The 27922-nt window shown below is 44.7% G+C and overlaps 1 protein-coding gene across 4 annotated transcripts in view; it reads left to right on the plus strand.

Annotated features, from left to right (window-relative positions):
- Positions 1-27922, plus strand: part of DHX36 (DEAH-box helicase 36) — a 119996-nt gene that overhangs the window by 17178 nt on the left and 74896 nt on the right. For 2 of the 4 annotated variants that reach the window (XM_085898035.1, XM_085898038.1), the window contains exons 4-13: positions 7108-7273; positions 7498-7536; positions 10474-10524; positions 11734-11904; positions 12176-12255; positions 12360-12434; positions 24058-24224; positions 25757-25838; positions 26083-26223; positions 26538-26643. In XM_085898035.1, the coding sequence (XP_085754161.1) occupies positions 7108-7273; positions 7498-7536; positions 10474-10524; positions 11734-11904; positions 12176-12255; positions 12360-12434; positions 24058-24224; positions 25757-25838; positions 26083-26223; positions 26538-26643 (1078 nt within the window). Of the gene's footprint in view, positions 1-7107; positions 7274-7497; positions 7537-7898; positions 10279-10473; positions 10525-11733; positions 11905-12175; positions 12256-12359; positions 12435-24057; positions 24225-25756; positions 25839-26082; positions 26224-26537; positions 26644-27922 lie in introns of those variants that run through there. The other 2 variants (XM_085898036.1, XM_085898037.1) reach the window with 2 other exon arrangements.

Here is a 27922-nt window from a genome sequence, read left to right on the forward strand (position 1 = left end):
ATGCCAATTAGTTGTTGCAACTGGATGAGGGGCACCTGCCTTCTGTGGAGGTTATTCTTTACGATGCGATTGCATTACCACCTGCTCTTTGTGTGATCTTGGAAGTTGACATTATCCACCATGTGTATGCCGGACTTGAAGAACCGTCCAATCATACAAATTCTGAGTGGTTGACTTCAAGTGCGATTTTAACCACAACGAATATCATGATTGATCTTCTCAACATTAAGATCATTGACCGCTGCCAGGTGACACTTTCATCGTCAAAAGTGTCGATTCATTGGCCGATGAAAGCCTATCTGCCCTTTATCCACCTGAGTTCACCCTTTATCCAATAAATCTTTCAGTTCTGACACCGCACAAGAAGTCACTGGACATTTCCACTCCCATCATGCTGTTGTGAAATCTCAGTCCTCGCAATGGCCACTGTAACAAACACGTTACATCTTAACCAAGGTCAATGATGATCTTCTTGAGGTGCGGATGCTCGGTGGTGAGTGTGCTCGGTATATTTTCCTTAGTCCTCGAATTCTTCTTTCTCCATCTGACATGGATCGTCCTTTCCAACTCCTCCGACGACAGTTTCCAGTCAGGCCGGCCTTTGCAATGACTATCAACAAAATCCAGGGTCAGGTCCTGTGACGGTGTTGGAGTCCTGCTTCCCACCAGTGTTTTTATACATGGATAGCTGTACGTTGCAATGAGTAGAGTCGGAAACCAATTCGATCTGCGCATCTTTGCCAACCAGTATGAATTCCGGATAAGGAGTCAGAGGGACTGAAGATGCTGCAGACTGACTAACCCGCAATGTTGTTTATAGTGAGACCGAACATGCTGCAAGCCGATTAACCCGCAATATTGTTTGCAGTGAGATGTATAAACTCAGGGGCAGATTCAGTGACATTTGGAAGGCTAATAGCTCCCAAGAAAATGTTGCATTTTAAAACTTAAAATGGACCAATTCAGTTTCATAAACCAAACCTTTTATAGTTCATTACAACAAATGTTGGCTACACTGTACATAAAATTGAATTACCAGGAGCCCCCATCCCCCTTCCCTCCCCAAGATCCGCTCCTGAAATAAACGTTAAAAAAAACAACTAATTGTCGCTATTATTCACCATCAAAAAGCGTAAATGATGCCAATGCAAACAATGCCAAATGCTAATTCGCAACTTTTGTTTTCGTGAGATGTATAACACAACACATTTCTTCCTGATTGTCACTTTTCATTCACCATCGTTGATACTTTCATTTTACAATTTATCATTTATTTTCACTTCAACGTCTGATCTCTGGGAACATACAACAAATTCATAGCATTATTTTTTGGCATTAAGTGTGCGCATGACTAAAATTAATGCTGGCTTGGTGGCAGTAAACATAACCTCTGGGAACATGCGAGGCAGTGCTTCGTTGCCTATACACCACCCAAATAAAGGGAGGGTTTTCCATGGAACTCTGTTCCACGGGTCCCTGCTAGTACATTAGAAAGGAGGCAGTTACAAGGGGATTGATTGAGATTTTTAAGATTATGAAGGGTTTGAGCAAATTAAGTGCAGAAGGCTTCTTCAGCAGAATAGTCTGAGAGTAAAGAATAGTTAAGATGTCAGAAAGGTAAAGATCTTTCACTCAGAGTAGTGAATGCATGGAATTGTCTCTGAAATCGTACTGGCTGCAGAAACAGTAAATAGATTAAAATTGGAAATAGGGACCAAGAAGCATTGGATAGAGGGGTATAGGGAAATTGATTGGCAGGATTTGTAAGGTAGCCGAGTATGGATGGGTGATTGTGCACATTTAGATGTGACGATTGTGATGTCTGTGAAAGGGTCTCGTCTCGGGATAATGTGTGGTTGGTGTTGTCCATTACTCACTCTAAAACTGCCTTTCGCCACCCCCACCTCCCAAAATCTGGATCCAGTGGTGAAGACATTGTCAGGTTAGGCCATATTACATCTGTAACTTGCTTCAGGTACCATGTAAACCTGCACTAACCAGTTTCATGGTTGGTTGTGTCAGTGACAAAACCATCTCCCCCACCAGGTTTCCTGTTGAGGAAAGTGCATGGATATGGACACCCAGCAGGATTAAAAACAAAACCTGTTAAAGGGCAGAGGAGCTCCTTGTCAGCCAACGACCATCCATATCGATTGCACAACTGTGTCTGCGGACGTGCTCCTGCAGATGGGTTACTTTTTTTTTCTTTAGGAAGTTGGAGGCAGGATTTGCATTCTGGCCATCTTAAAACACTTGATTCCGCAAAATGCACAAAAACGCAAAGAAATCTGAAAACCCACTCCGTGGAAGTTCCTCCTGTGCAGGTTCCTCCTGTGCAGGTTCCCTTTGCAGGGCAGCTCATAGAATGACGGGATTGGGGCAAAGCCTTCGGGATCCCCACTCCTTGATGAGAGTAGGTAAACCACGGGATAACATTCCCGGGTCAGATTGCGGGAGAGTGTGGCGGAGTGGTGCTGAGGTGTCATCCACCAGACGGCGGTCTCCTTTGGTTAACCTGAGGCGGTCCCTTTGGGTGGGTGCCTGGAATGTCCTATCCCGAAGAGAGGACGATCACCTGTCTCTGTTATCATCTGAGCTGAAGCGTTTAGACATTGGTATTGCAGCACTCTCTGAGGTTCGCAGACCAGATTGTGGGAAGATCATGGCGGGTGGTGACATGTATTATTGGTCCCGTCGCTCTGATGGTTACCATGCCCAAGGAATTGCTGCAGCTGTGTCCAATAAGCTGACTCCAATGATAATTGAGATATCACCGGTCAATGAGCTTATTATGAGACGAAGGATTCGTCACTTCTTGGGTGTCGTTTCCTTGGTCACTGTATATTCTCCGACTGAGGTGAGTGATCTCACTGTGAAGGACACATTCTATGCCATGGTCGAGTTTGTGGTTGATGAGTGCCCCAGGCGAGATACTCTTCTCGTCTTGGGGGATTTCAATGCATCGACTGGAACTGATAGGGATGGTTTTGAGACATGTGTTAGTCCCCATGGGTCTGGAACTGTGAACCAGAATAGCACTAAGTTCCTTGACTTTGTAAGAAGTTATGGACTTAGGGTGGCTTTTTCATGGTTTCAGCGCCCACATTCTAATCGCTGGACTTGGTATTCCAATGCCGTGGTGTGGCAACGGAGATTTACCATGTGCTCGTTGATGGTCACTGGAGGATGATCCAGAACTGCAGGGTCTTCTGGAGTGCTCAGTTCCTCAACACCGACCATAGGATTGTGGTAGCAACTCTGAAGTTGCAGATTAAATTCAGGAGAATGGTACCATCCCAGCCTCGGTTGGATGTTGGCAAGCTCAAGGATGAGAGGGTAGCTGAAGAGTTTGTGAACAGGCTGAGTGGGGATTTGGGGAGTCTGGGTGCTTTGCTTACAGGGTAATTCGTGCATTGCATTACACCAAGCCTGTCCCTCGGTGTACTGCAGTTAGAGTGGAGGGTACTGGTCTCTTGACAGAGGAGTCTGAAGTGATGGTCCGCTGGGCTGGTTACTTTGAGTGGCTGTACTATTGCTGATCCACCAGCTGTTGAGTTGGATGTGAGGGGTGTTGCTATCCTGATTGATGACCTCCAATCAACTGTGATCTACCTTCGTGTGTGGAAACAAAGGCTATGATGGACCGAGTGATATGGGGTAAAGCTCTTGGGATCTGTCACATCTATGCTGAACTTCTCAAGGCTGGTGGAAATGCTGTACTCATGTCGTTGCATGAAGTTCTGTGCTCTGCCTCGAACAAGCATCATCCCAACTGACTGGAAGAGGGGCATTGTTGTCCCTCTCTGGAATGGGAAGGGTGATCACCAGGATTGCAACAACTACCGAGGGTGATGCTGTGCTCAGTGCCGGGCAAGGTCTTTGCTCGGATAATTCTTGATAGGGTTCGCCACCATCTGCTTGAGTACCAGTGCCCAGACCAGTCAGGCTTTACACCAAAGAGGTCAATGACTGACCATATCCTTACCCTTCGGATCCTCACTGAATGCATACGAGAGTTTCGGCAGGGGCTGATTGCAGCCTATGTTGCTCTGCAAAGCGTTTGATTTAATGAATCGGGATGCCCTCTGGAGGATTCTCGGTCTTCGTGGGGTGCCACCAAAACTGATCAATGTGATGTCTCAGCTGTACTCTTTTACTCAGAGTGCTGTGATATGTGGTGTTACCATCTCTGACTTCTTTCGAGTTGTTACTGGAGCTTGTCAGGAGTGTGTACTGGCCCCCACACTTTTCAACGCTTATATTATATTGACTGGATTCTGGGGAGGATGTTGGAGCGATAAAGCTGCGGTGCATTGTCTCGGAATTTCAATATCTCTGAACTTGATTTCGCAGATGATGCAGTCATCTTTGCAGAGACTCTGGATATCCTTTTGGGGGCCCTCGGGGTACTGAATGAGGAGTCGGAACTGCTGGGATTACGGGTATCCTGTGTCAAAACAAAGATCCAGGCTTTCAATGACATATTGTTGCGGGCCGGGGATCGGTTGCGAGCACGACCGCTAGGTGGAGCAGTTGGGTCGACTCTACCGAACACCCTGAATCTAGATCGTACCGTTCGGAAAACTCTGAGGGTACGGCTCCCTTACAGGACCGTGAATCGTCAATAATTCCACCACATGGGATAGCGTTATTTTCCAAACTTCAAAATACCTGGAGACCCATGTGGCGAGCTACCGAGTATTCACACCCTCGACGGACCTCGAACGGGACGAGTCGTTTCCGTGCTCGACCCCTGCCTGACCCGAGCGGATAGTCACCGAGGTCCCGTCAGTCCCAAATGCACACCACTACGGCAACAACGGCCTTCTTTCATTCCCCAAAACGCACCTTGCTTAACCAATGATGGAAGGGACAGAAACGAGCTGAAACATTCAACAAATGGGGTATTTATTAACAGTAGGTGGGGAAGGAGGGAAGGGCAGAGTTATCACGACTAATAGAGATGCAAGTATGTACAGCAAAGAGCACTTAAACAATTCCTACTTACAGACAGGGCCCACAGGCAGACGCACACCCAAAAGAAACGAAAGGGACCTTCCCGCCTCATGCGGTCTTCGACGAGACGAGCGAACCAGGACGAGACCAGCCGCGTCGAGATGCGACCAGGCCAGCGCCAGCGACGACATGAGACCAGAAGCGTCGAGCGATGCGTTCCGCGCTCAAGCAGACCACGCGCTCGAGCTGACAGAGAACCAGACTCCAGCGATAGGACAAGATTAGAGCAGACGCCGGCGACAGGACGAGATTCAAGCAGACGCCGGCGACAGGACGAGATTAATCTCCTCCATTCGTCCCAAATCACCCACCTTCCTCTCGACGAGCGAGGGGCCTCCTCTTCTGACCACTCGTCTCCTGATTGGATGAGGTGTCCTCACACGGCTCGTGGCCGCCTCCCCATTGGCTGAGGCGCGCGTGTAGTGCTCACCTTCTGCTCATTGGCTGGAGCTTTGAGCCGAAGCGACGGATGCTCCACCCACCTCCTCGCCTTCGGCCGCGTGCCTAATTGTGCTGGTGCTGAGTTGGAAACTGGGCGGGTGAGACGCCCACTCCTTGCCGATTGGCTAAAGGGACGCCATGCCTATGGTAGGCTCCACCCATGCGCGCTTGCTGGCGAGCGCGCGAAGAATGCCGCGAGCGTTATGGCGTCAGGATTGAAGTGAAGATGGCGTTGTTATCGTTGTTAGAAGTGTAAAAACCCTATCTATAAAAATAACTCGCAGCACATGTACATTGAATTACCCATTAGACAAGGGAAAGGGAGCTATCTATCCACATTTACTTATCAAAATAGCTGAGCTATGGGGACCTGAATGTCTGTGTGCACAAGGCTACCAGATTCGTAACAATATTGGATGCTGCTATCCTATCTATACCTGTTTTTGGCGAGGATGTTGAGGTCATGGAGAGATTCACTTGCCTTGGCAGTGATATTCATGTCTCTGCTGGCTGTGAGCCAGAGTTCAACAGATTTCTGTGTCAGGCCTTGTGAGTCATGGATTCACTAGATCAAGTGGTGTGGTGCTGCCGGTACCTGTGCAGGATGACAAAAGTCTGAGTCTTCAGGTCCCTGGTGCTTCCAGTCTTGCTCTGCGGATCTGAGACTTGCACTCTGACCAGGGATCTGAGAAGGAGACTTAATTCCTTTGGTACCAGGTCTCTTCGGAGAATCATTGGCCTTGCTGGTTGGACTTTGTGTCCAACGAGCGGTTGCTGAGAGAGACTCAAATGAGATTTGTTACCTGCATAGTCTGTGAGCATCAGCTGCGGCTGTATGGACATGTGGCTCATTTTCCTGAAGCTGTTCCTGCTCACTAGATTCTCTCAGTGAGGGAGCCTCATGAGTGGAGGAGGCAAATGGGCTGATCACGTGCCTCATGGTTGCAGCATGTTAATCAGCATCTCAACGAGATGGGGATGGGTCAGGCATTTGCCTGTGGGATGGCCAGACGGAGGCCCTTGGAGTACCGGCGGGAAGTAGACGCAGCGACGCACTGCTCCGACACATGCTCCCATACCTGACCTGACCTGACCCCCCAAAAAGAAAAACAAATTTCATTACAAACGGAACAATTTTTTTTTTTTTTATAATACCCTGATGTCCCTGGACCTGCCACACTTTTCTCATCCCCACTGCCTCCCTCACCTCCATCTCCCCAATGAAATTAAGTCATTAGCTTGATGGATTTATTTTATCTGGTGTTGGTATCACGCAGGTATGAAGGGCCGAGTGGCCTCCTCCTTCATCAAACTTCCTTGTTATTCCTTGTTGAGATGCACTGCTAAGTTTACTGGTGACCCATTATTGATTTCACTCCCCATCTTAAACTAATCAAATTGGTATTGCAACCCCAGTTTTATTTTATTTTCTGTAAAATGTTTGCTGAAGTCTAAGGAGGTTTTTAAGGTTTTGAGGAGGTTGTTGAACAAAACCGAAGGAGATTGTTGGTTATTTTTTTATTGAAATTTATCTCATTATTCTCGTCTTCAATTGCAGTGTGCCTAAATGTATGTTCTTGATTTATAGACATGTTAAAATCGATGCTTCTGTGATATTGATTTTACTTGTCCCTGTGTTTGCTTCAATAGTTGGGAAGGGAAAATAATCAAGCCAGAGGCATCAAAGGAAGAACCACTTGATAACTGCTTAAATGTGTTTGGCAAGCCAATGAAGCAGGATGAAAATCTGGACCGTGAGCTTCATGAGGAGTTGATGAAGAAAAGACAAAGTAACCAGCACTATTTGAACATGCAGGTGATGTTATGTCTTTCTTTTCTTTTTCTCTTTTTAACCAGATTGTAGTGTAACTCTGCACCAAAGCGTTCACACAATAATACATACTTGTGTCCTTTAAATACCACAGTAATAGTCATTTCCACAACAGCATGGCTTCTGGGTAGCCTTCAAGAGCAAGTTGTGTTTCAAAAAGGGCAATCCTAAACACATCTCGATGAGTGTTGGTCTTGTGTTTTCCACAGGAATTCAGGATGAAGTTACCATCGTTTAAAATGAGAGACGTAAGTACTTTAATTATACTTTGTCTTCAGTTTTTAAAATATTGTCTCTTTCACATGTTATTTGCATCTCATGCTTTGGCCACCTCCATGAAGATGGCTGACAGGCCATAATGTCTCTGAGGCTATGGTAGCGAAAGCGTTAGTTTGGGTGGGAGCGAGGCCTCGTCCTGCCTAGTTTCAAAGTTGGCCAATTAGACCAACTCATCATGAGGCCTAACGCCTGATAGGTTTTGTGACCCATTATATAACACCACACACACACACACACACACACACACACACACACACACACACACACACACACACACACACACACACACACACACACACACACACACACACACACACACACACACACACACACACACACACATATATTTTACGGGTTGGGGTTCGAGTCCGGGCGAGGCTCACGGGGTGGTCCCAAGACTCGCCGCTTGCCTCTAACCCTGAGGCCGCCAGCCACGGATGACTCCATGGCCCGACGAGTTTTCAACCAACTGGTTGGGATAATTATGTCTAACAGAATCCTCTCGCCTATTACACCGTGTTACCTGTTGGTGACCTAATGACCTCAACTAAGGTCCGCTAACTCTACGTGCACTCAAGTCCTTATGATGGCTGAGCGGAACCGTGAGTGTAGTGTTGGCTAATCAGTGTGGCAAAACTTCCTGTCTATCGATTATGCACTCACTGTGTTGGCTAATCAGTGTGGCAAAACTTCCTGTCTATCGATTATGCACTCACTGTGTTGGCATCATTGAAATGAAGGACACGAATGAGGAAGATTTGAAAGATACCAATTATTTATTTACACGCAAGCATGGTGATAATTATGAAGCACGTCTTCACAAACAAATTAATAAAGCAGGTATTTACAAGTTGGCGAAGACATGGAATAGCAGAATTACCCCTAATACATGTTCCCCTGATACAAATTTACTTGGACAACAGGCAGGTGCCATCATTCATTCCCTTAAAAAGGAGATGAGAACTGAGGAGAAAGAAGCAGAGTGAGAAGAAGAACTGGAGAGTGTGGGGACGACTCCTTCCTTACCTCATGCAACCATGCGGTGTTACGTTGGGCAAAATATTGAGGGGGTGGGGGGTTAGAATGGGAAATATTGGTGGTGGAGTGTTGGTGTTGTGTCGGAAGCATGTGGTTTGAGTGTACAGGGAGCTGTGAGACACCCCGTGTACTGCACCGTGGCCTTGACTCATGGGCTGCTCACCTCTGGCCCTGGTCAAAATGGAAAAAAAAAAAAAATGAAATAAGTTCTAATTCTGGGGACATACATACACAATTGAGTGCAAAAGTATGAGCCCACTTAAATGAATGCCAGGCTTTCTCAAATCACGATTTCAAACATAAATTTCTCATTATTGAAGGTATGTATCCATATTCTTTAATTACCTCCGCCACTGAAGGTCACCTGGCTCTTCACTCCCACTCCCTATGGTCCAATCTTCAACAATTATAGCATCGCCCTTGATATGGCGTACTCTGTTGGTACTCCATGTACCCCCTTCTGACATCTCTAGTTGGTAGTCCTACACTAGACCCATCAAATATCACCATCAGTATCCCTCGTTGCACCCCCCCCCATGCCCGTCCTCTGCTCATAGTAAATAGCATATACATCTCTGCCACACTCAGTTCTTGAGTCAGCCCATCCCTACCTATTGACCCTTTTGGACCCAAAAGGTTCCATCTGCCTCATGGCTACTGGTGTGAGGAAACCCCATTCCCGTGTCAATATCCATGGTGCATCACAGCAGTGATGGCCCAAATGTCCTCATTTCCTTGTTAACGTCATACAGGAGTCTGCAACCACTCGTAACACAGTGTAGCCCCATAGAGACTATGGACGCTTTGTATAAGGTTTTCCTTTCCATCCTACATTCAGAATATCAACATTTAAATGCTCTTACTTCTATTCCTGACAGAAAATTAACATCAGAAGAATGCTGAAGGACTGTGGCGCAAGCCAAATTCCACCCTTCTCCCCACCGAGGGGAGCACCCGACATACGATTGTCAATTCATGTTTTAATATTAATTTGATTAAAAAATTGGAAGTTTTTATCATGACGACCTTCCATGTGTGAAAATACTGCGGTACAGCAAAATTTCAGGGGCATTTGGCAAGAAGCTTTGATACATGTAAGGAACAAACGTGTGTGTGTGTGTGTGTGTGTGCGTGCGTGCGTGCGTGCGTGCGTGCGTGCGTGCGTGCGTGCGTGCGCGGTTATCATCTCCATTTGTGGGTTTGAGGAGATGGAACGAAGTTCTCCCAGTACTCAGAGTATCCACCTTTGCTTCGGTAAGGGATCACAGTTCATGGACCAAGCAGTTCATCTTTGTTGTTCTCAGTGTTTTGTTCCAAGGGCTCTTTTCAGGATAGTCACCAAACCCCGGAATGCCTCCAATTGTTGTTCATTTGTGGTAATATTCCTGGAGATGGTTTTCAAAATTTCAGTGAGGTTCTTTATTATTCCTGTTGCTCCAATTATCACCGGTGATGCAATTTTGATGCTCTTCACCTTCCAAGATCTCTTGATCTTGTTTTTGAGGTCCTGGAATTTGTTGATTTTCTTGATTTCTGTGTAATTTAAGCCAAAATTGCTGGGTACTGATATCTCAATCAGCAATGCTGTCTTTTCCTTTTCATTCCTGAGAACGATGTCCAGTCGCAAGACTTTGTTTTCTATATTCACGCTCGATGGGATCATCAGGTCGTACGTGAGCATGACATCCTTATTTTCAACAATTACCCTTGGTTCGTGTTTCCATGAGTTTTCTGGAACTGGGATGTTGAAATTTTTGCAGATATGCAAATGAATTTATACTTTGTTATGCAGTTGTGTGTAAAGTTCTGATAATAGTATTTTGCATCCCAAAAGTAGGTGACTAATACTTTCTGTTTCTGTCTTGCAGAACCTACCCTTGTCCGTCTGGCTCAGTCCCACCATTTTTTTTAATCCAATGGTGTGGAATCCTTGCTCTTGAGCATTTATTATTATTCGTTCTCTGTACTAGTTGAGCTGACCTCTTCCTAGCCATTCCAATGAGCCTTCTTTGTCGATCCCAACTCGGTCCAATTCATTTTTTGTATTTCCCTGCTCTTTTGTCGTTCTCACACTTGTTGGTGACTATTTGTTGATATGATTGGTGGATATTTCTTTTGTCTTTTTTGCAATTGTTGAGGCTATATTTGTTGCTGCTTAATTTTCCTGTGCGGTATCTTCTATTCGCACCTGTTTTTGGAATTAGGGATACTTTTTCAAGTTTGTTGCTTTCATGTTTGTTTACAAATTGAGTCCAATAGTATGTGGAGCATTTCACACACTCAGCTAGTCCTTCACCCGTCGCTCTGTGCACCTGGTTAAGTTCCATCAGGCCGCTCCCTCCCTCTCGCCTCAGCAGGTACATTCTTGGGATGCACTGGTTTTTGTCTAACATTTCGTGGATGGTTCAGGAGTTTTCTTGTTTTGGTGTCAAACTTATTGATTTATGATTGGGGCTAGTTTATTATTCCACAGCTGTATTAGTACACTGGTACTGTGAATTGGTTTATGGCTTTGGTTTTGTTTCTTGGGGAGAGGTACATCTTCAGGATCTACTTCGTTCTGCAAAGGTTTTCTTTGACGATTGTTTTGCACATTTGTTTGTGACATATTTGTTGGCCTTCTTCTACTACGAGGTATTTGTATGATGCTTCGTTTTCTAATTGTTGTTTTGAGGTCAATTTCATGTTGTCTCTTTTCGTTGGTTTACCTTCAAAAATGTTTACTTGGCACACTTATCGAGTCCAAATTCTATTTGAATGTCCTCAGAAAACCATTTTAGTTTTAGCTGTTCTGTCAATTTTTCGTCATTCGGTGCGGAGCTTGAAGTGTGTGTGTGTGTGTGTGTGTGTGTGTGTGTGTGTGTGTGTGTGTGTGTGTGTGTGTGTGTGTGTGTGTGTGTGTGTGTGTGTGTGCGTGCGTGCGTGCGTGCGTGCGTGCGTGCGTGCGTGCGTGCGTGCGTGCGTGTGTGCGCGCGCGCGCGTTTTGACATCTTGTTTCCATTATCGGAATTGGTGATTTCAAGGCCACTTGATCAAAATGATCAGCTTTCAGAATGAGTTTCTCAACAAAACATGTACTTTTCGTTCTTTCTTTTATATGGTCATCCACATGAGTTTTTTCTTCACAGACGCTGATATCGCTCATAAACAACAATCGTGCCGTGGTCATCAGTGGTGAAACGGGGTGTGGTAAAACCACACAGGTTCCACAATTCATCCTGGACGACCAGATAGCCCATGGTCGAGGATCAACGTGTCGTATTGTGTGCACTCAGCCTCGTCGTATCAGTGCCATCTCGGTAATGATTATTTTTGCCACAAAACCGCGCAATTTTCCCAGCTTGCTGTGTTCACACTATTTGAGTTTTAGACGTTATGTGATCACCCACAACCCACAATATATAGAGGGTTGTTTATCATTAACAGTTGATCACTTGGTTATATATTTGAGGTATTTAAAGCCATGTTCGGCACAGATAAGTGAATGAAATGTTTGAAATGATCTTGCAGTGCTTTTTAAACCCTTAGATGATTATTTATTTTACTCTCTCCCTTTCCATACCTGGGTAGGTGGCAGAACGAGTTGCTTCTGAAAGAGGAGAATCGTGTGGAAATCGAAAAAGCACGGGTTATCAGATCAGGCTGCAGAGGTAGCCTTTCAGTGCAAGATAAGCAACATAGCTTTGGGGTTTTACCATTTGCCCATAATCATCTGCCTCTTCACCCGTCCCCATGCCTTCCTCTTCTCCTCCAGTCGGATGCCACGGCCCCAAGGTTCAATCCTGTACTGCACCACCGGAATAGTTCTGCAGTGGTTACAGTCAGACTCGTGAGTACAGTCACCTTTGGTGATGCTATGGAGTTATAATCTGTTTAACACGCGATTGTTTTTTACTTTGCTATTCCTTAAGAATGGAACTATTGAATTTGTATTGCAAACCCTCACCTGACTTCTGGACATCGAAAAAAATAAATTTCATTGTTTTTTATTCTGCCTCCACAGCTGAAGACATTATGCTATTGAGTTGTCCATCTGGCTTTACGTTCATTCGTGCGTCTCGCCGTTGTCGTTTTTTTTGTTCCCACAATAATTTGTGAACCACTGAAGGAATTACAAACAAACTTGGCACAAGTGTGGGAGGTAATGCTCGAGAGTTCAGAGAACACCATACCCCATGCAGTCTTGAAATGAAGATAATAATCATATAACTCGAGGAAAAATAGAATACAAGAAGAACATGGGTGGGGTCTACGAGCAACAAATTTGATTGGTCATGATGACGAAAAATGCCGCAATATTTTGTCCAAGTACTTCTCAACGGAAGGGTTTTGAAAGTACCAAAAAGGCGATTTGTGTTCGCCAGTTTTCAAATATACAATTACATTTGTGAGAAAAAGTTTTTCAACCCTTGGAATTTTCTGTATATCTGCATAAATTTGACCTAAAATGTGATCAGATCTTTATCTAAGTCCTAATAATAAATAGAGAGAACCTGATTGCAATAATAAATGCAATTGAAATATCATCTTTATTTATTTATTTAAGAAACACAAAAAATAATCTTTATTTATTCAGCAAAATTATCCAACATTAAATTTCTTTGTCGGAAAAAGTATGTGAACCTTTACATTCAGTAACTGGCGGCACCCCCTTGAGCAGCAATAACGTCATCCAAACGTTTCCTGTAACTCTTTGTCAGTCCTACACATAGGCTTGAATGAATTTTGGCCCATTCCTCCTTCCACAACTGCTTCAACTCAGATATTTGTGGGCTTTCTCACATGAACTGCTCACTTCAGGTTCTGCCACAACATTTCAATTGGTTAAGGTCTGGACTTTGACTTGACCATGCCAAAATGCAAAATCTCTTCTGCTTCAGCCATTCTGATGTAGATTTATTTGTGTGTTTAAGATTGTTGTCTTGCTGCATGACCTACTTTCTGTTAAGCTTCAGCTTACGGATGGATGCCCTGACATTCTCCTGTAGAATTTGCTGGTACAATCCAGAATTCATGGTTCTGTCAATGACTGCAAGCTTTCCAGGTCTTGAGGCAGCAAAGCAGCCCCAAACCATGATACTCCCACCACCATGCTTCACGGTTGGGATGACAAAAAAGGATGTGAGATGGATCTCACAAAAACTGTACTGTACTGGGTTGGGAGATGCTTAGCAGGCAGACACGAAGCGGAGGAACAGTCGAGCCGGGCTGTGTTGCACGAGTGCGAGCCAGGGCGTACTGTGCCCGCGGCTCTCCTTTATTCCGTACGCGGTACACTCACGAGCCGGCCGACTCCAGTATTACTACCACGCCTCAGACGGCGTGCACACCTCATATCCCTTGCCGAACCCCACGACCACTCCTCCAACCATCACGCCCATCATGCATCATCATCATGCCCCTCCCCGCGGGCATGACTACACCACACTCCTCCCTCCTAAAAGTATGATTATTAAATGATCAGTATTATAAGAAGCATGCAGAACACGAAGGATTTCGTATAATAATCATGGAAATAAAATGAAAATAACAAAGTATAATAGCACATCACATCATATAATGCGTGGAAGCGAGCTACTGGAGAAGCACAGCAGCACGACTCAGCAAACCCGCCCCCCAGGCAGACCTGAAACAGATAAACCTTTCGAGGCCGGACCCCCGCTGTCTGGAACCCGCGGCGCCACCGCCAGACCCAACCGACCTTGGTGGGGCGCTGAACAGCACCCTTTGCCGGAAGCAACAAATACTCCCTCAACCTTCATGCACCATAATCAGTTAAGATTCCACCGCATGGCCAAAACGGCCTTGAGCGCACCCAGAGAGCCACGCCCCAGGCGCCAGGCACGTCTGACCTCGCTGAAAGCAGAGGTGGGGGGTAACGCCGACCAGCGCACGAGTCCCGGCCCCGAGTCGATCTCCGAGACCCACACGGCAGTTAGACAGTAGTAATTCCATTTAAACCCCACTTCAACCATAAGCTCGTTATAAATCAATAGGAATAACATTCGAAGCATCGTAAATTCATTTTTCCGTACAGCGCGCTTTTTGATAAAATCCCAGCACATGACAAAGCAATTACCTGCGGCCTGGAGCAACTGGAGGCTAACAAACCTTCTTTATTCGCCCCACATCACATTGACCATAATCCAACTCCCATTGACTGATCTCCGCCACATCCACTTTTACATGAGAACTGCTGGCATTTATTTCAACAACGTTAAACTGCATCACTAGAGCAAGGAAAAACACATATGCCATGAACAACAACCCACAACCCACATCACGAGTCCGCTTCTTGGTTGTCGACTTGATGCTGCGACTCGCGACTCCCTTTAACGCCACGGGCCCACCGCCACCTGTTGAAGCTGCCTGAACCACACCGATGCGCATTGCCTCACGAACCTTGCCACAGCGCGGGAACTCATCGCGAACGAAGCGCGGGAACTCATCGCGAAAGCTGATATGGCTCTCGCCGCTCCTGGAGCGCACCTCACGCCGCAGGCAGCAACGAACGGTGGCCGCCGCTGCATCGACGCGGCCCCCGCCGCCAGCGCCTCGCCCTCGGTATTCGACGAAGGTCTCGAAGAGGGCACTGGGACATCTGGAGGCACGAACCGGAACCCGCTCCGACCCAAAAGGCTCCGGGTCGCCGCGCCCGGCTCCTGCTCCGGCTCGCCGGCATCATCATGCCCCGGCTGCAGGCTGATCTCCAGGTCACTGGGGTCCTGCTGCGGTGCCCCATCGCTCCCGGTGCGCTCGTGCTGCGGTGCCCCTTCGCTCCCGGTGCGCTCGTGCTGCGGTGCCCCTTCGCTCCCGGTGCGACCGTGCTGCGGTGCGCGCGCTCTCGTCCCGCACCGCTAGGCGTGCGAGCACCCTGCGGCACTTGAGCCATCGCGCGGACTTGCGCGGTCACCGGTGTCTGCTCGATAGATGAAACAGTCGCGATCGCCGAGTCGAATGTGATGTCGGTCAATGGCTGCTCGCAGACAATGTCAATGGCTGCTCGCAGACCAGAAATAAAATGATCTCTGAACCGTGCTGGATGCTCCTCTGCCGTGAATTTGCACGGCACAGCCGAATGCGATGCGCGGCCAGCACGAGTGGACTCAACTCGACACCCGATCCGTGCCTCGCTCACTTCCCCTCGCCCTGCCTCTGATCTTGTCATTACCGGATCAATCGCAAGCAGGGTTTCGACGCGGGACGGAAGGGATCGCCTCGCACACCGCCATCTATGACCGTAACAATGGGCGATGACCCTCGGCCCACACACCGCAGACGACCTCGAGAGCCCAGACCGCCGTCCGAGTGACTGCATTGCCACGCTCGCCCACGACCCGCGCCGCAGACCGTGCGCATGGCCGTGCGTGCCTGGCCCATCGCGATGACCCCTAGACCATCTGCTGTGTCCCGACCATCGAGACCTCGGATATTCTCCAGAGCTTGCGCGACGTCCAACGCCGCGTTCGAGCCGAAACGCGTATCCTCGACAAAACGAACAAGAAAATGAACCAAATGAACAAACGTTGCCCACTCGACGTGGCCGAAGTAGATTCCGACGAAGGCGGGCACGCGTACGTTTGCCATGCACCGACCCTTTGCCATGTTCGCGCCGGCGAGACCTTTGGCTCCGTAGCCTGGAACCGCACGGGTCATTTGCCGCCCTTACACACGTCGATCATCCCATCCTCGTCGCCACTGTACTGTACTGGGTTGGGAGATGCTTAGCAGGCAGACACGAAGCGGAGGAACAGTCGAGCCGGGCTGTGTTGCACGAGTGCGAGCCAGGGCGTACTGTGCCCGCGGCTCTCCTTTATTCCGTACGCGGTACACTCACGAGCCGGCCGACTCCAGTATTACTACCACGCCTCAGACGGCGTGCACACCTCATATCCCTTGCCGAACCCCACGACCACTCCTCCAACCATCACGCCCATCATGCATCATCATCATGCCCCTCCCCGCGGGCATGACTACACCACAGTTTTTATGTTGGAATGCAGTGTTTGGTTTTTCGCCAAACATAACGTTTCTCATTTAAGCTAAAAAGTTTCACTTTCGACTTATCTGTCCACAGAACATTCTTCCAATAGCCTTCTGGATCTTCAAGGTGGTCTTTCTGTGTCGGAGTGGCAACCTGTCCAGGATTGTACCTAATAGCCAAGGAGACTGCTTAGGCAGCACCAACGCTCTGCATAGAGTATGGTCCCAATGGAATGGAAGGTGGTCTTTGGAAAACTTGAGATGGGTGGGAATTTTCTTTTTGGAGAGCAGTGGTTTCCTCCTTGCCATGCTCCTGTGCACACCATTCTTGTTCAGTGTTTTGCTGATTGTGGACTCATGAACACTGACATTAGCCAATGCAAGAGAGGCCTGCAGATCCTTCGACATTACCCTGGTGTTCTTTGTGACCTCCAGCATTATTCTACTTCTTGCTCTTGGAGTGATTTTTGTTGGACGACCGCTCCTGGAAAGAGTTACAATGTTGTTGAATTTTCTCCATTTGTTCTCTATCTGCCTGACAGTGGATTGGTGGAGCCCAACATCTTTAGAAATGGTTTTGTAATCCTTTCCAGACCCATGAGCATTGACAACTCTTTTTCTGAGGTCCTCAGCATTCTCTAGGATGTGGGCATGACACACTTCCACAAACCTGTGTAGTGAAGACCAGGTTCTGATGGTGACAAACAAAGTTTCTGTTTTTCATGGAGGACAGGGTCACCCAAACTCACTCCTGATTGTCATCCCATTGATTGAAACACCTGACTTATTACCGCCTTTATTGAGCTGATTAACCCAGAGGTCCACATGCTTTTTCCAACAAAGAAATTGAATGTTTGGTCATTTTGCTCAATAACTAAATGAAAAAGTAGATTTTTTTGCATGTGTGTGCTATTTGTTTAAGCAGGTTCTCTTTATCTAATATTAGGACTTAGATGAAGATCTGATCACATTTTAGGTCAAATTTATGTAGAAATACAGAAAATTCCAAAGGGTTCAAAACCTTTTTCTTACCACTGTAAATTTAAATAAAATGGACTTTAAAGGTCGTCGGGAAATCTATTTTCGGAAGTTTACCACCGTTTATGTAGTCTTTTACACTACCGGTCTAGATTTTTAGAACACCCCCATTTTTCCAGTTTTTCCTAAAATTTAAGCAGTTTAATGTTTCAATGTACTCTGAAATTAAAGCATAGAACAAATAAGCAATTGCAGAAAAAAATGAATCATGGAATCGTTTTGTTGAACAAAATTTAATCTAAAATTTTGACTCATCAAAGTCGTCACCTTTTGCAGAAATACCAGCCGAACATACTTGAACAGCCAAAATCAATTATTGTTCGGAAAGTACTTCCCAACACTGTTGCAGAAGTTCCCACAAATATGTTGTACTTGTTGGTTGCTTTTCTTTTACCCTTCTGTCCAGTTCATCCCAAACCAACTCGATGGGGTTTAAGTCTGGAGACTGTGCTGGCCATTCCATGATTTGAAGCCGACCGTCTTGTTCTTTTCTTCTAAGGTAGTTCTGACATAGCCTGGAGGTATGTTTTGGGTCGTTATCTTGCTGTCGGATGAACCCCTGACCAACGAGTTGTAGACCAGAGGGTATTGCATGGTGCTGCAAAATGCTGTGGTAGCCATTTTGGTTCAGGGTGCCAATCACTCTGTGCAAGCCACCGACTCTGGATCCAGCAAAAAGGACCCAGATCATCACGTTTCCTCCTCCATGTTTGACAGTTGGTGTCACACACTGAGGAACCATCCTTTCGCCGACTCGACGGCATACAAAAACCCTGCGTGATGAACCGAAGATTTCAAATTTTGATTCATTGGTCCATAAGACCTTTTTCAAGTTTTCAGTAGCCCACTGGCGGTGCATCATGGCCCAGGCAAGCCTCTTTTTCTTATCTTGCCATTTTAGCAATGGCTTTCTTACTGCCACTCGACCTGTCAAACCTGCAGCTCGAAGTCTTCTTTTCACAGTTGAAACTGAGACTTCCTTACTTCGACCAGTGTTAAGCTGTGCTTGAAGCTGCTGTCCTGTGAGCCGTATATCACGCAAGCTGTTGACTCTCAGAAACTTGTCCTCTGATTGTGTTGCGGCTTTGGGTCTGCCAGACTTCTTCCTGTCAGAGTTTCCTCCAGTTTCCAAGTGCCTTTTGATGGTATAGGAAACTGTACTCACTGACACCTTGGCTTTTTTGCAATTCCTCTAAAGGAAAGACCTGCACTTTTAGGGGTTATAATGTTCTTAAAGTCTTCCTTTGTTAATTGTCTTTTTTTCGCCATTATGATAGCAATATACTATTTCCTGCAGTGCAATATTGTCCAAATAATACTTCAGAGGGTGTAGCAACACAGTCTGTTCCAGCACTGCTTTTATACAGACAGAGGGTTTGTAACTAATTAACAAAAGTTGGGACACCTGTCAGAATCGTTTGTATCAACTTTCAAGGCTTAATTTACTTCGATTGCTGCAGAACAGCTGCAGTTGCTAACCCATTACTTGTTCCCTGAAAAGGGCCTTTTTTAACAATTCTGAAATTTACATTATTTTTCAGTTTTTGGTAACCTAAACCTTTTTTTAACCTCTGGCAGTTTACTGCTGAGCTTTGTACCATTTCAGGTTATTTACTGGACTTGAACTGCTTAAATTTCAGTAAAAACTGAAAAATGGGGGTGTTTTAAAACTTTTGACCGGTAGTGTTCACCGCCTTATTTAACACATTACATTAATTACTCATGCCTGTTGTTTGTGTCCTTTATGACATCCTTAAAAACATAATATTTTTGAAGGAATCTCTGTGATTTTCATAAAATTGACTAAGTTGGCCATTTTGACACACTTCCAGCCATGTGATCGCATGACCTCCACAAGTTAACATCCCTACCCTGGCCTAATGTTGTAACCCAAATTTGGTTGCATTCTGACTGGTGGGTCTGGAGAAGAAGATTTTTGAAGGAATTTACGTGACGGCCATTTTGACACACTTCCGGTCACTTATCGGTATGATCTCCGCAATTTAATATCAGGACCCTGTCCTAATGTAACCCAAATTTGGTAGCATTCTGACTGGTGGGTCTCGAAGATTTTTTTTAAAAAGAATTTACGTGATTTTTCCAAAAGTTGACTTTGGCGTCTGTTTTGACATACTTCCGGTAATGTGATTAGAATGACCTCTGCAATTCAACATTGTTACCCTAGCTTAATGTTGGAACCCAAATTTAGTCGCATTCTGACTGGTGGGTCTGGAGAAGAAGATTTTTCCAGAAATTTACAAAGTTGACCATTTTGACTGACTTAAAGTCATGTGACCAGAAGGAGCTTTGCAATCTCCATTACCAGTCAGGAGCGGAACGTTGCTGCCAAATTTCAGCTGGATCGGGCCAGTGGTTTGGCTGGAGAAGTCGAAATAGCAGACAGATAAAAGGATGGTGCACGATGATAATACCTTATCTGGAATTTCATTTCCAGATAAGTGAAAAAAATCTCACCCCTGTCTGCACATGTGCGATCGGGACAAATTCAGAAACAAATTACTGCTAATCTACAGGTTCATTTTCCTATTCATGTTGCGATTGGTGTTCAAAATGTAACATTCAATTTACGTTAAGTTGTTCCTCGGTCATAATCTGACATTTGTAGACAGAAGTACAGACAGACAGACGTGAACAAATTGCTTAACCCTGCTCTTCACTTTGCATGCATGGGGCAATAAAAATGAACCTATTCAACTTTGGGCTTAACAGGTCAAAGGTCATGTGCCCTTTGAAAATCATTTTGCACACCATGACCCTGTATGTGCGAAGTGAAAGGTGGGGTTAAGCAATTTGTTCGCTTGTGTCTGTATGTATGTATGTATGTCTGTCTGTCCTGTCTGCAAACGTCAGTTTATGATTGATGAAGAACTTGATTTCAATTGAATTATATTTGAGCACGAATTTGAACATAAATCGGAAAATCAACCGGTAGTTTCGCAGTACTTTGGCCCTGAATTTGTCCCGATTGTGCGTGCGCAGAGAGGAGACTGAGAGATAATTTCTTTTTTACTCTTGTCTGCCTGTCTGGCAGTCAAACAAGATTGAAAGTCATTCCAAACCCAAAACATGCTGTTTATAAGGACTTTATATATGACACAAGTCTGAAGACGACAATGGTTCACGAGCGGTATTTGACGATGTAGATTGTTTCAGAAGTCGAGGATGAGACAATGTGATAATGTTTGACCAAGTTATAAAAAATGATCAACATGATGTGGTACGAGTGACAGGTTATTAGCTGCAAAATGTCAAAAACCCGGTTTCGTTCAACAACTTTCAAAATTTGACCTTTGCATAATCTTTAAAGGTCACAAAACAATGTTGTGGACATTAAAATAAGGAAACAGGATATAGGCCATCAGCCGTAAGCTGTATCGTGCAATTTCGTTCCACTCATCGGGGGGGTAGACAAAACCTTGATAATATGATAGTATACTGTATATCCAAATACATAGGTATCCAAAAGTTCTCCACTCAAATAGCTGCAGTTTTTTTTTGTGTATTATTGTGTATTTTCTTCTTGAAAATCGATGCATTCCCGCGCTCTCTCATTTGAATTTTCTCCACTCGGATCACGTGTAGGCCACGTGACGCCTCGCCAGCCAATAGATCGGCTGACATCGTATGCAAATTACGTCAGACTGTCATGTAAACCAGCTAAGTTGTCCAAGATGGCAGCTTCCTGCAGGGAGGAAATCACCGGCAGCTGATCGGCGATTTTTGATGAATATGGCCAGTGAGGACGCTCCTCCGTGTATTATTCGCCAGGACAATGTAGCGAACGAAGAAGTCAAACGTTTTACGTCTGAAAGATGTGATAAATGGAGAGAGTGTCAACAAATGGCTCGTCTTAGACGGTCACGAACGACGTTTAGCCGAGAGTGCCGGCGCGGGAGGACTAACTTCGATCATGGGCCTATTGTACCCGGAGTGCCGGTGTAAAGATTTCAAGCTACCCCCCTTTCAAGTTACCTCCCGGTAATCTGAAATCGATTTCAAGTTACCCCTGGGGGTAGCTTGAAATCGATTTCATCCTACCCCCTACGATTTCAGATTACCCCCCTCAAAACATTTATTTATGTAAGTTTATTTACTAAAAATAGTAATTTAATTGATATGGAAAACTAATTAGGGAAAAACCATTGACCACGTGACCGCCTTTAAAGAGTTTGCAATGAATTTTGATTTTATTATGAATGATTTTATTTTAATATTGTTATGAATTGAAATCAGTATTTCTCATATAGTTATAGTTTTTGCCACATTTTTATGAAATCCTTCGATATAGTTGATACAAATAGACATACTGGTATATCTTTTAAACCAACTCGGACTATATTTACAATTATGGAAACAACGCAATAAAATCAATGTATAAGAAAGGCAATGAAAACAGCTTATTTTTAATTCACAATTTAGTTGTGGTGGTGGTGGTCGTATTGCAGCTTAGCTGCCGCGGTAGCTCTCATTTCTTGAAGCGCGACTGTGTCACTGATGCAGTGCCCCTCTACCAGTACATACTGGAACTGGTACTCATTTCGCCGACCTCGGAAGGATGACAGGCTGAGTGCGTAGCCTGGTGTTGGCCTAATGGTTAGGGTGGTGGCTTAGGATCCTAGGGTCCTGAGTTCAAGCCCCGTCGGCTGCTGAATTAATACACCGGGGGTTGACTCAGCATACAGACAGACATACAGACAGACATACAGACAGACATACAGACATACAGACATATAGACATACAGACAGACAGACAGACAGACACACACAAAAATAACGAATATAGTGGTCACTTATTTTTTTTCGGGAACCAATAAACAACAGGCACAAATAACTAATGTGTAACGTGTTAAATAAGATGGTGTAGAAGACTGCATCAAACAGCGTTAAACTGCTGGAATGTTTTTTTTTGTTTTTTTTCTCCGACCTTTAAAATCTTTATTTTCTTTCAATAGAATTACATACTTGAACACTTCGAACACAAATAACCTTTATGGCACTTTCAAGAGCATCCCGTTTCGCAGTATTTGGACTAAATATTGCAGAATTTTACGTCATCACGCCCAATCAAATTTGCTGCTCAGAGATGCCGCCCATGTCCTCCTTTCTCAAGCTACATGGGGTAAGGTGTTCTATGAACTCTCTAGTGTTAGCTCTCTTGTACTTATGGCTTTTCAATCTGTCTGTCTCTCTCTCTCTCTCTCTCTCTCTCTGTCTCTGTCTCTGTCTCTGTCTCTGTCTCTGTCTCTGTCTCTGTCTCTGTCTCTGTCTCTGTCTCTGTCTCTCTCTGTCTCTCTCTGTCTCTCTCTCTCTCTCTCTCTCTCTTTCTCTCTTTCTCTCTTTCTCTCTTTCTCTCTTTCTCTCTTTCTCTCTTTCTCTCTTTCTCTCTTTCTCTCTTTCTCTCTTTCTCTCTTTCTCTCTTTCTCTCTTTCTCTCTTTCTCTCTTTCTCTCTTTCTCTCTTCTCTCTCTTCTCTCTTTCTCTCTTTCTCTCTTTCTCTCTTTCTCTCTTTCTCTCTTTCTCTCTTTCTCTCTTTCTCTCTTTCTCTCTTTCTCTCTTTCTCTCTTTCTCTCTTTCTCTCTTTCTCTCTTTCTCTCTTTCTCTCTTTCTCTCTTTCTCTCTTTCTCTCTTTCTCTCTTTCTCTCTTTCTCTCTTTCTCTCTTTCTCTCTTTCTCTCTTTCTCTCTTTCTCTCTTTCTCTCTTTCTCTCTTTCTCTCTTTCTCTCTTTCTCTCTTTCTCTCTTTCTCTCTTTCTCTCTTTCTCTCTTTCTCTCTTTCTCTCTTTCTCTCTTTCTCTCTTTCTCTCTTTCTCTCTTTCTCTCTTTCTCTCTTTCTCTCTTTCTCTCTTTCTCTCTTTCTCTCTTTCTCTCTTTCTCTCTTTCTCTCTTTCTCTCTTTCTCTCTTTCTCTCTTTCTCTCTTTCTCTCTTTCTCTCTTTCTCTCTTTCTCTCTTTCTCTCTTTCTCTCTTTCTCTCTTTCTCTCTTTCTCTCTTTCTCTCTTTCTCTCTTTCTCTCTTTCTCTCTTTCTCTCTTTCTCTCTTTCTCTCTTTCTCTCTTTCTCTCTTTCTCTCTTTCTCTCTTTCTCTCTTTCTCTCTTTCTCTCTTTCTCTCTTTCTCTCTTTCTCTCTTTCTCTCTTTCTCTCTTTCTCTCTTTCTCTCTTTCTCTCTTTCTCTCTTTCTCTCTTTCTCTCTTTCTCTCTTTCTCTCTGTTTTTCTCTGTGCCTCTCTCTGTCTCTCTCTGTCTCTCTCTGTCTCTCTCTCCATTTAAAGTTTCACGTTACCTTTGAGATCAAATAAAACAGTGGGTTGACATCTACCTTGGACACGGGCATATCCATCGACTCATTCGCATCAAATTCTATTTCCTAGTTTATTTGATTTTGTTTGATTGCTCCACTGACCCTTTGCTTTGTCAGCTATCTGAGTGGAGTGAGTCATCTCATTCTGGATGAGGTACATGAGAGGAGTTTGCAGTCAGATTTCCTGCTCACCATTGTACGTGACCTCCTCCCTTGGCGTCCTGACCTCTCCATTGTCATCATGAGCGCCACGCTAAATGCTGAGATGTTCTCCAGCTACTTTGGTATGTTCGGCATTTCCTTTTCTGAACTTACCAGGCACACTCGTAGCTTTGGAATTTCTATGGGGCTCAATGCTTGCATAGTTGGCATTCAAATGTTGAGGATATTTTTTTTGTGTCCACTGTTGCTTTTTCCTCCTCCCAAATTAATTTTTACCCTGTGCTCGCGAAGCAAAATGTGGGGTTAAGCAATTGGTCGCGTACATGTGCCGTACATACATATGTACGTATGTGTCGGCATTTAAAAAATTCATTTTCTCATCAACCGTTAGTCTGATTGACACAAAATTTTCCAAATTGGTGCGCCTCCTCTTGTAGAATTATTTCGTCATAATTATGATGTCATAGGTCACGTGGTACAGGCCCTATCTTGGAAAAACTAAAAAAAACTTTGCACCTCTATATCTTCAAAACCACTCCATGGAAAAAATTTACACATGGCTCATTGTCAGGTACTCCACATGGGGCATATGATATGTTAATGATGATGTCATTGCTGTCTTCATTATGACATCATAATTTGACAAGTACAATGCCTGATTTGATTAGTAATGAAAATATATTTCTTTGCGACTGTTGGTCCAATTGATACAAAATTTTGACCATATGTGCACCTCCTCCTGCAGTAATTTATAATGATAATTATGATGTCATAGGTCACGTGGTCCAGGCGCCATCTTTGAAAAAGTGAAAAACTTTGCACCTCTATATCTCCGAAACCGCTCCATGGAAAAAATTGAAACATGGCTCATTGTCAATTATACTCCAACGCAGGATACTCGAATGGCTCAATCATCCCAGCAAGCTGGTACTCATTTTGCCGACCTTGGAAGGATGACAGGCTGTCGACCCCACCTTGTATTAATTCAACGTCCGAGCAGGATTTGAACTCAGGACCCTCGGATCCCAAGCCCACCACCTCAACCATGAAGCCAACACCAGGCATAATGAGCATTGATCAAGCAGGAAGGTTCATGTGCAATGACTGACACCATTTGTTATATACAGAAGTCTAAGTTCACAGAGGAGAATTGGAGTGCAGCATTTCACAGTCTGGTGGTAAAAGAGATGCAAGCAAAGTAAATCCACAGACATCACAGATGGGTTGGGTAGTTAAGTGGTATGAAAATAGTGAAGAGAAAAAAAAATACAAAACGTGGTGGAGGAGTGTGTATGAAGTTACAAGATGAAGTTGACAGCACACTTTCAGGACTAAAAGGAGAAGTATGGCATAACAGATACTAGGAGTTGGATTCACAGACAGAACATAGCGATGAAGAAATGGAGGTGAGTGTTCGTCTTCAGCTTGGGGAAGGTAACCATCTATTGGTTTTTAGAAAGAACAAGTGCAACCTTGGGTAGGGTGGGGTCGAGTGTGGGGATGGAGGGGTGGGACAGGCCAGAAGTAAGGTGGTAGAATGTAGCCCATAAACTTCCTGGTACTCAGCCCAGGATATGCTGATAATACAAAAAACATTTGTGTGTGTTTTTTGGGGGGATTTTTTTCCATTAATGTGTTCATTTCATTCCTGCAGGTGATTGCCCAATTAGCCATATCCCTGGCTTCACATTTCCTGTCAAAGAATTCTTCCTTGAGGATGTGATCCAGATTATCAGGTATGTACATTGATATATTTGGTTCAGCATTTTGGAACTTGTTCAACTTCTGCACGCATTTCCCCATGGTGTATCCGAATCCTGTGTTCTCATTTTCGGGTTTGAATCGAGCTTGGAATTCCTGTTTTCTTTGCACACTTCTTCCCACTGGCTTTTGTTTGCTCATTCGTTGGCCATTTCGTTTATTCCAAGTACAGGCCAATTGACATGTCTTTTTCACAGCCTTATCCACACATTTTTGTAGTTATCGCCCTCAGCAGCAAGGTGCTCCAAAACGCCGCCGGAACTGGTTTATGCGTGGAAAGCAGCTTCGGAAAGACGAGGAGGAAAAAGAACGGGAATACAATGAGAAAAAGCCTCAGTATTTGCAATATCTTGTTGACAAGTGGGTCCTCGTTTGTGCCATGAGTGTATAGTCTTGTGATGTTCTTGTGCTTTTCCACATTGACTGTTATCATGGACATCATGCGAGCTAGCTCTTTCCCTCCCAATGTTAAACTCATTTCTTCCATGAACTTTTTACTCATTTCACTGTAACCTTGGAATGCAATCACCTTGTTTTATAGCCAGTCTTTTTCATCAATGTACGTGAGTTAATAATTCCTAGCAGAGTGCCTCCTCTTTTGGTTATTGATACGAGCATTGGGGAGCCTTCACAACTGTAAGCTTCTTTGGTGAGGCATTGCGGTTCGTACGCAGGTACTCTGAAGACACGATCCGAACCATTGAGGCTCTTGATGAGGATGATGTGATAGACACGCAGCTCATTGGAGAGCTCATCAAATACATCGTCCTAAATGAAAAGGTCAGGCTTACGGTGTCTGCAGCTTCAACACTGCACGAATGTAGATTCCCCTTCCCTTCGCCCCCATCCCATTTTGCGTTTATGGTTCATCTCTGGGGTTCCTCTGAAATTTTAGTAATATTGATATCACTAATAGCAAATCCAGAGGTGTTTTGCAAATGTTTCCTTGTTCTTGGTCTTTTGTTTTTATAGATGAGTTCTATTTTGTATCTGTTCTTGTCCTGTTTTGGTGTTGTCTTCTGAGCACATCGTTTATGCTGGGATCCCAGGTTGTCATTTGTGTAAAAGTGACGTCCCCCCCCCCCCCCCCAACAACCCCAAATTCCTTGCCCTACATATAGTACATGTGCCAGTTCCTCTGTTTACCTAAAACTTTATATGGGGAAAAAGGTGTCTTGTTGCAAGAGGAATTGTACTTTTTAGGTCATCTCTACCAAGATGACCTAATAAAGCTGGACCAAATGTCCGTCTGTCCGTACGTCCATCCGTACGTCCGTCAACAATTTTTCCTTCCGATCTTGATGAAACTTAGTATGTGGGTAGAGGTCGATGAGTGTTGCACAACGATATAACTTTTGTCTGGGTTCAAGGTCAGGGTCAAGGTCACAAGGTCACGTAAGTTATAAAAATCGCAATTTTCAAAACCGATCTCGTCTGCCATTCTACAAGATATTTGGCAACTGTTAATTGATTATGATAGTAAAAAATATTATCTTGTATCAAACCGGACAGGTTTTTGAATTTCCGTCCCGTTTGGTCGCCACGTAACCTGGAAGATGGTCAAAAACACCTCCCGGTACAAAGAAAACTTTTTACTTCTGATCTTGATGAAATTTGATGTGGGTAGAGATCGATGAGAGATACCCAACGACATATTTTTCCCCGGATTCGAGGTCAGGGACGAGGTCACGAAAGTTGTGAAAGTCGCCATTTTCAAAACCAATATAGTCTGTCATTTCAGGAGATATCTAGCAACGGTTCATCGATTATGATAGTAGAAAACATTGTAGAGATGACCGTCACCCCCACACGGGGGTAATTTTTAGGTCATCTCTACCGAGATGACCTAATAAAGCCGGACCAAATGTCTGTACGTCCGTCCGTCCGTCCGTACGTCCGTCAACAATTTTTCTTTCCGATCTTGATGAAACTTAGTATGTGGGTAGAGGTCGATGAGTGTTGCACAACGATATAACTTTTGTCCGGGTTCAAGGTCAGGGACGAGGTCACGAGGTCACGTAAGTTATAAAAATCGCAATTTTCAAAACCTATCTCGTCT

This window comes from Eptatretus burgeri, chromosome 10 (genome assembly GCF_056783735.1).
Source record: "Eptatretus burgeri isolate ZD-2024b chromosome 10, Ebu_testis_v1, whole genome shotgun sequence".
Lineage (NCBI taxonomy): Eukaryota > Metazoa > Chordata > Myxini > Myxiniformes > Myxinidae > Eptatretus > Eptatretus burgeri.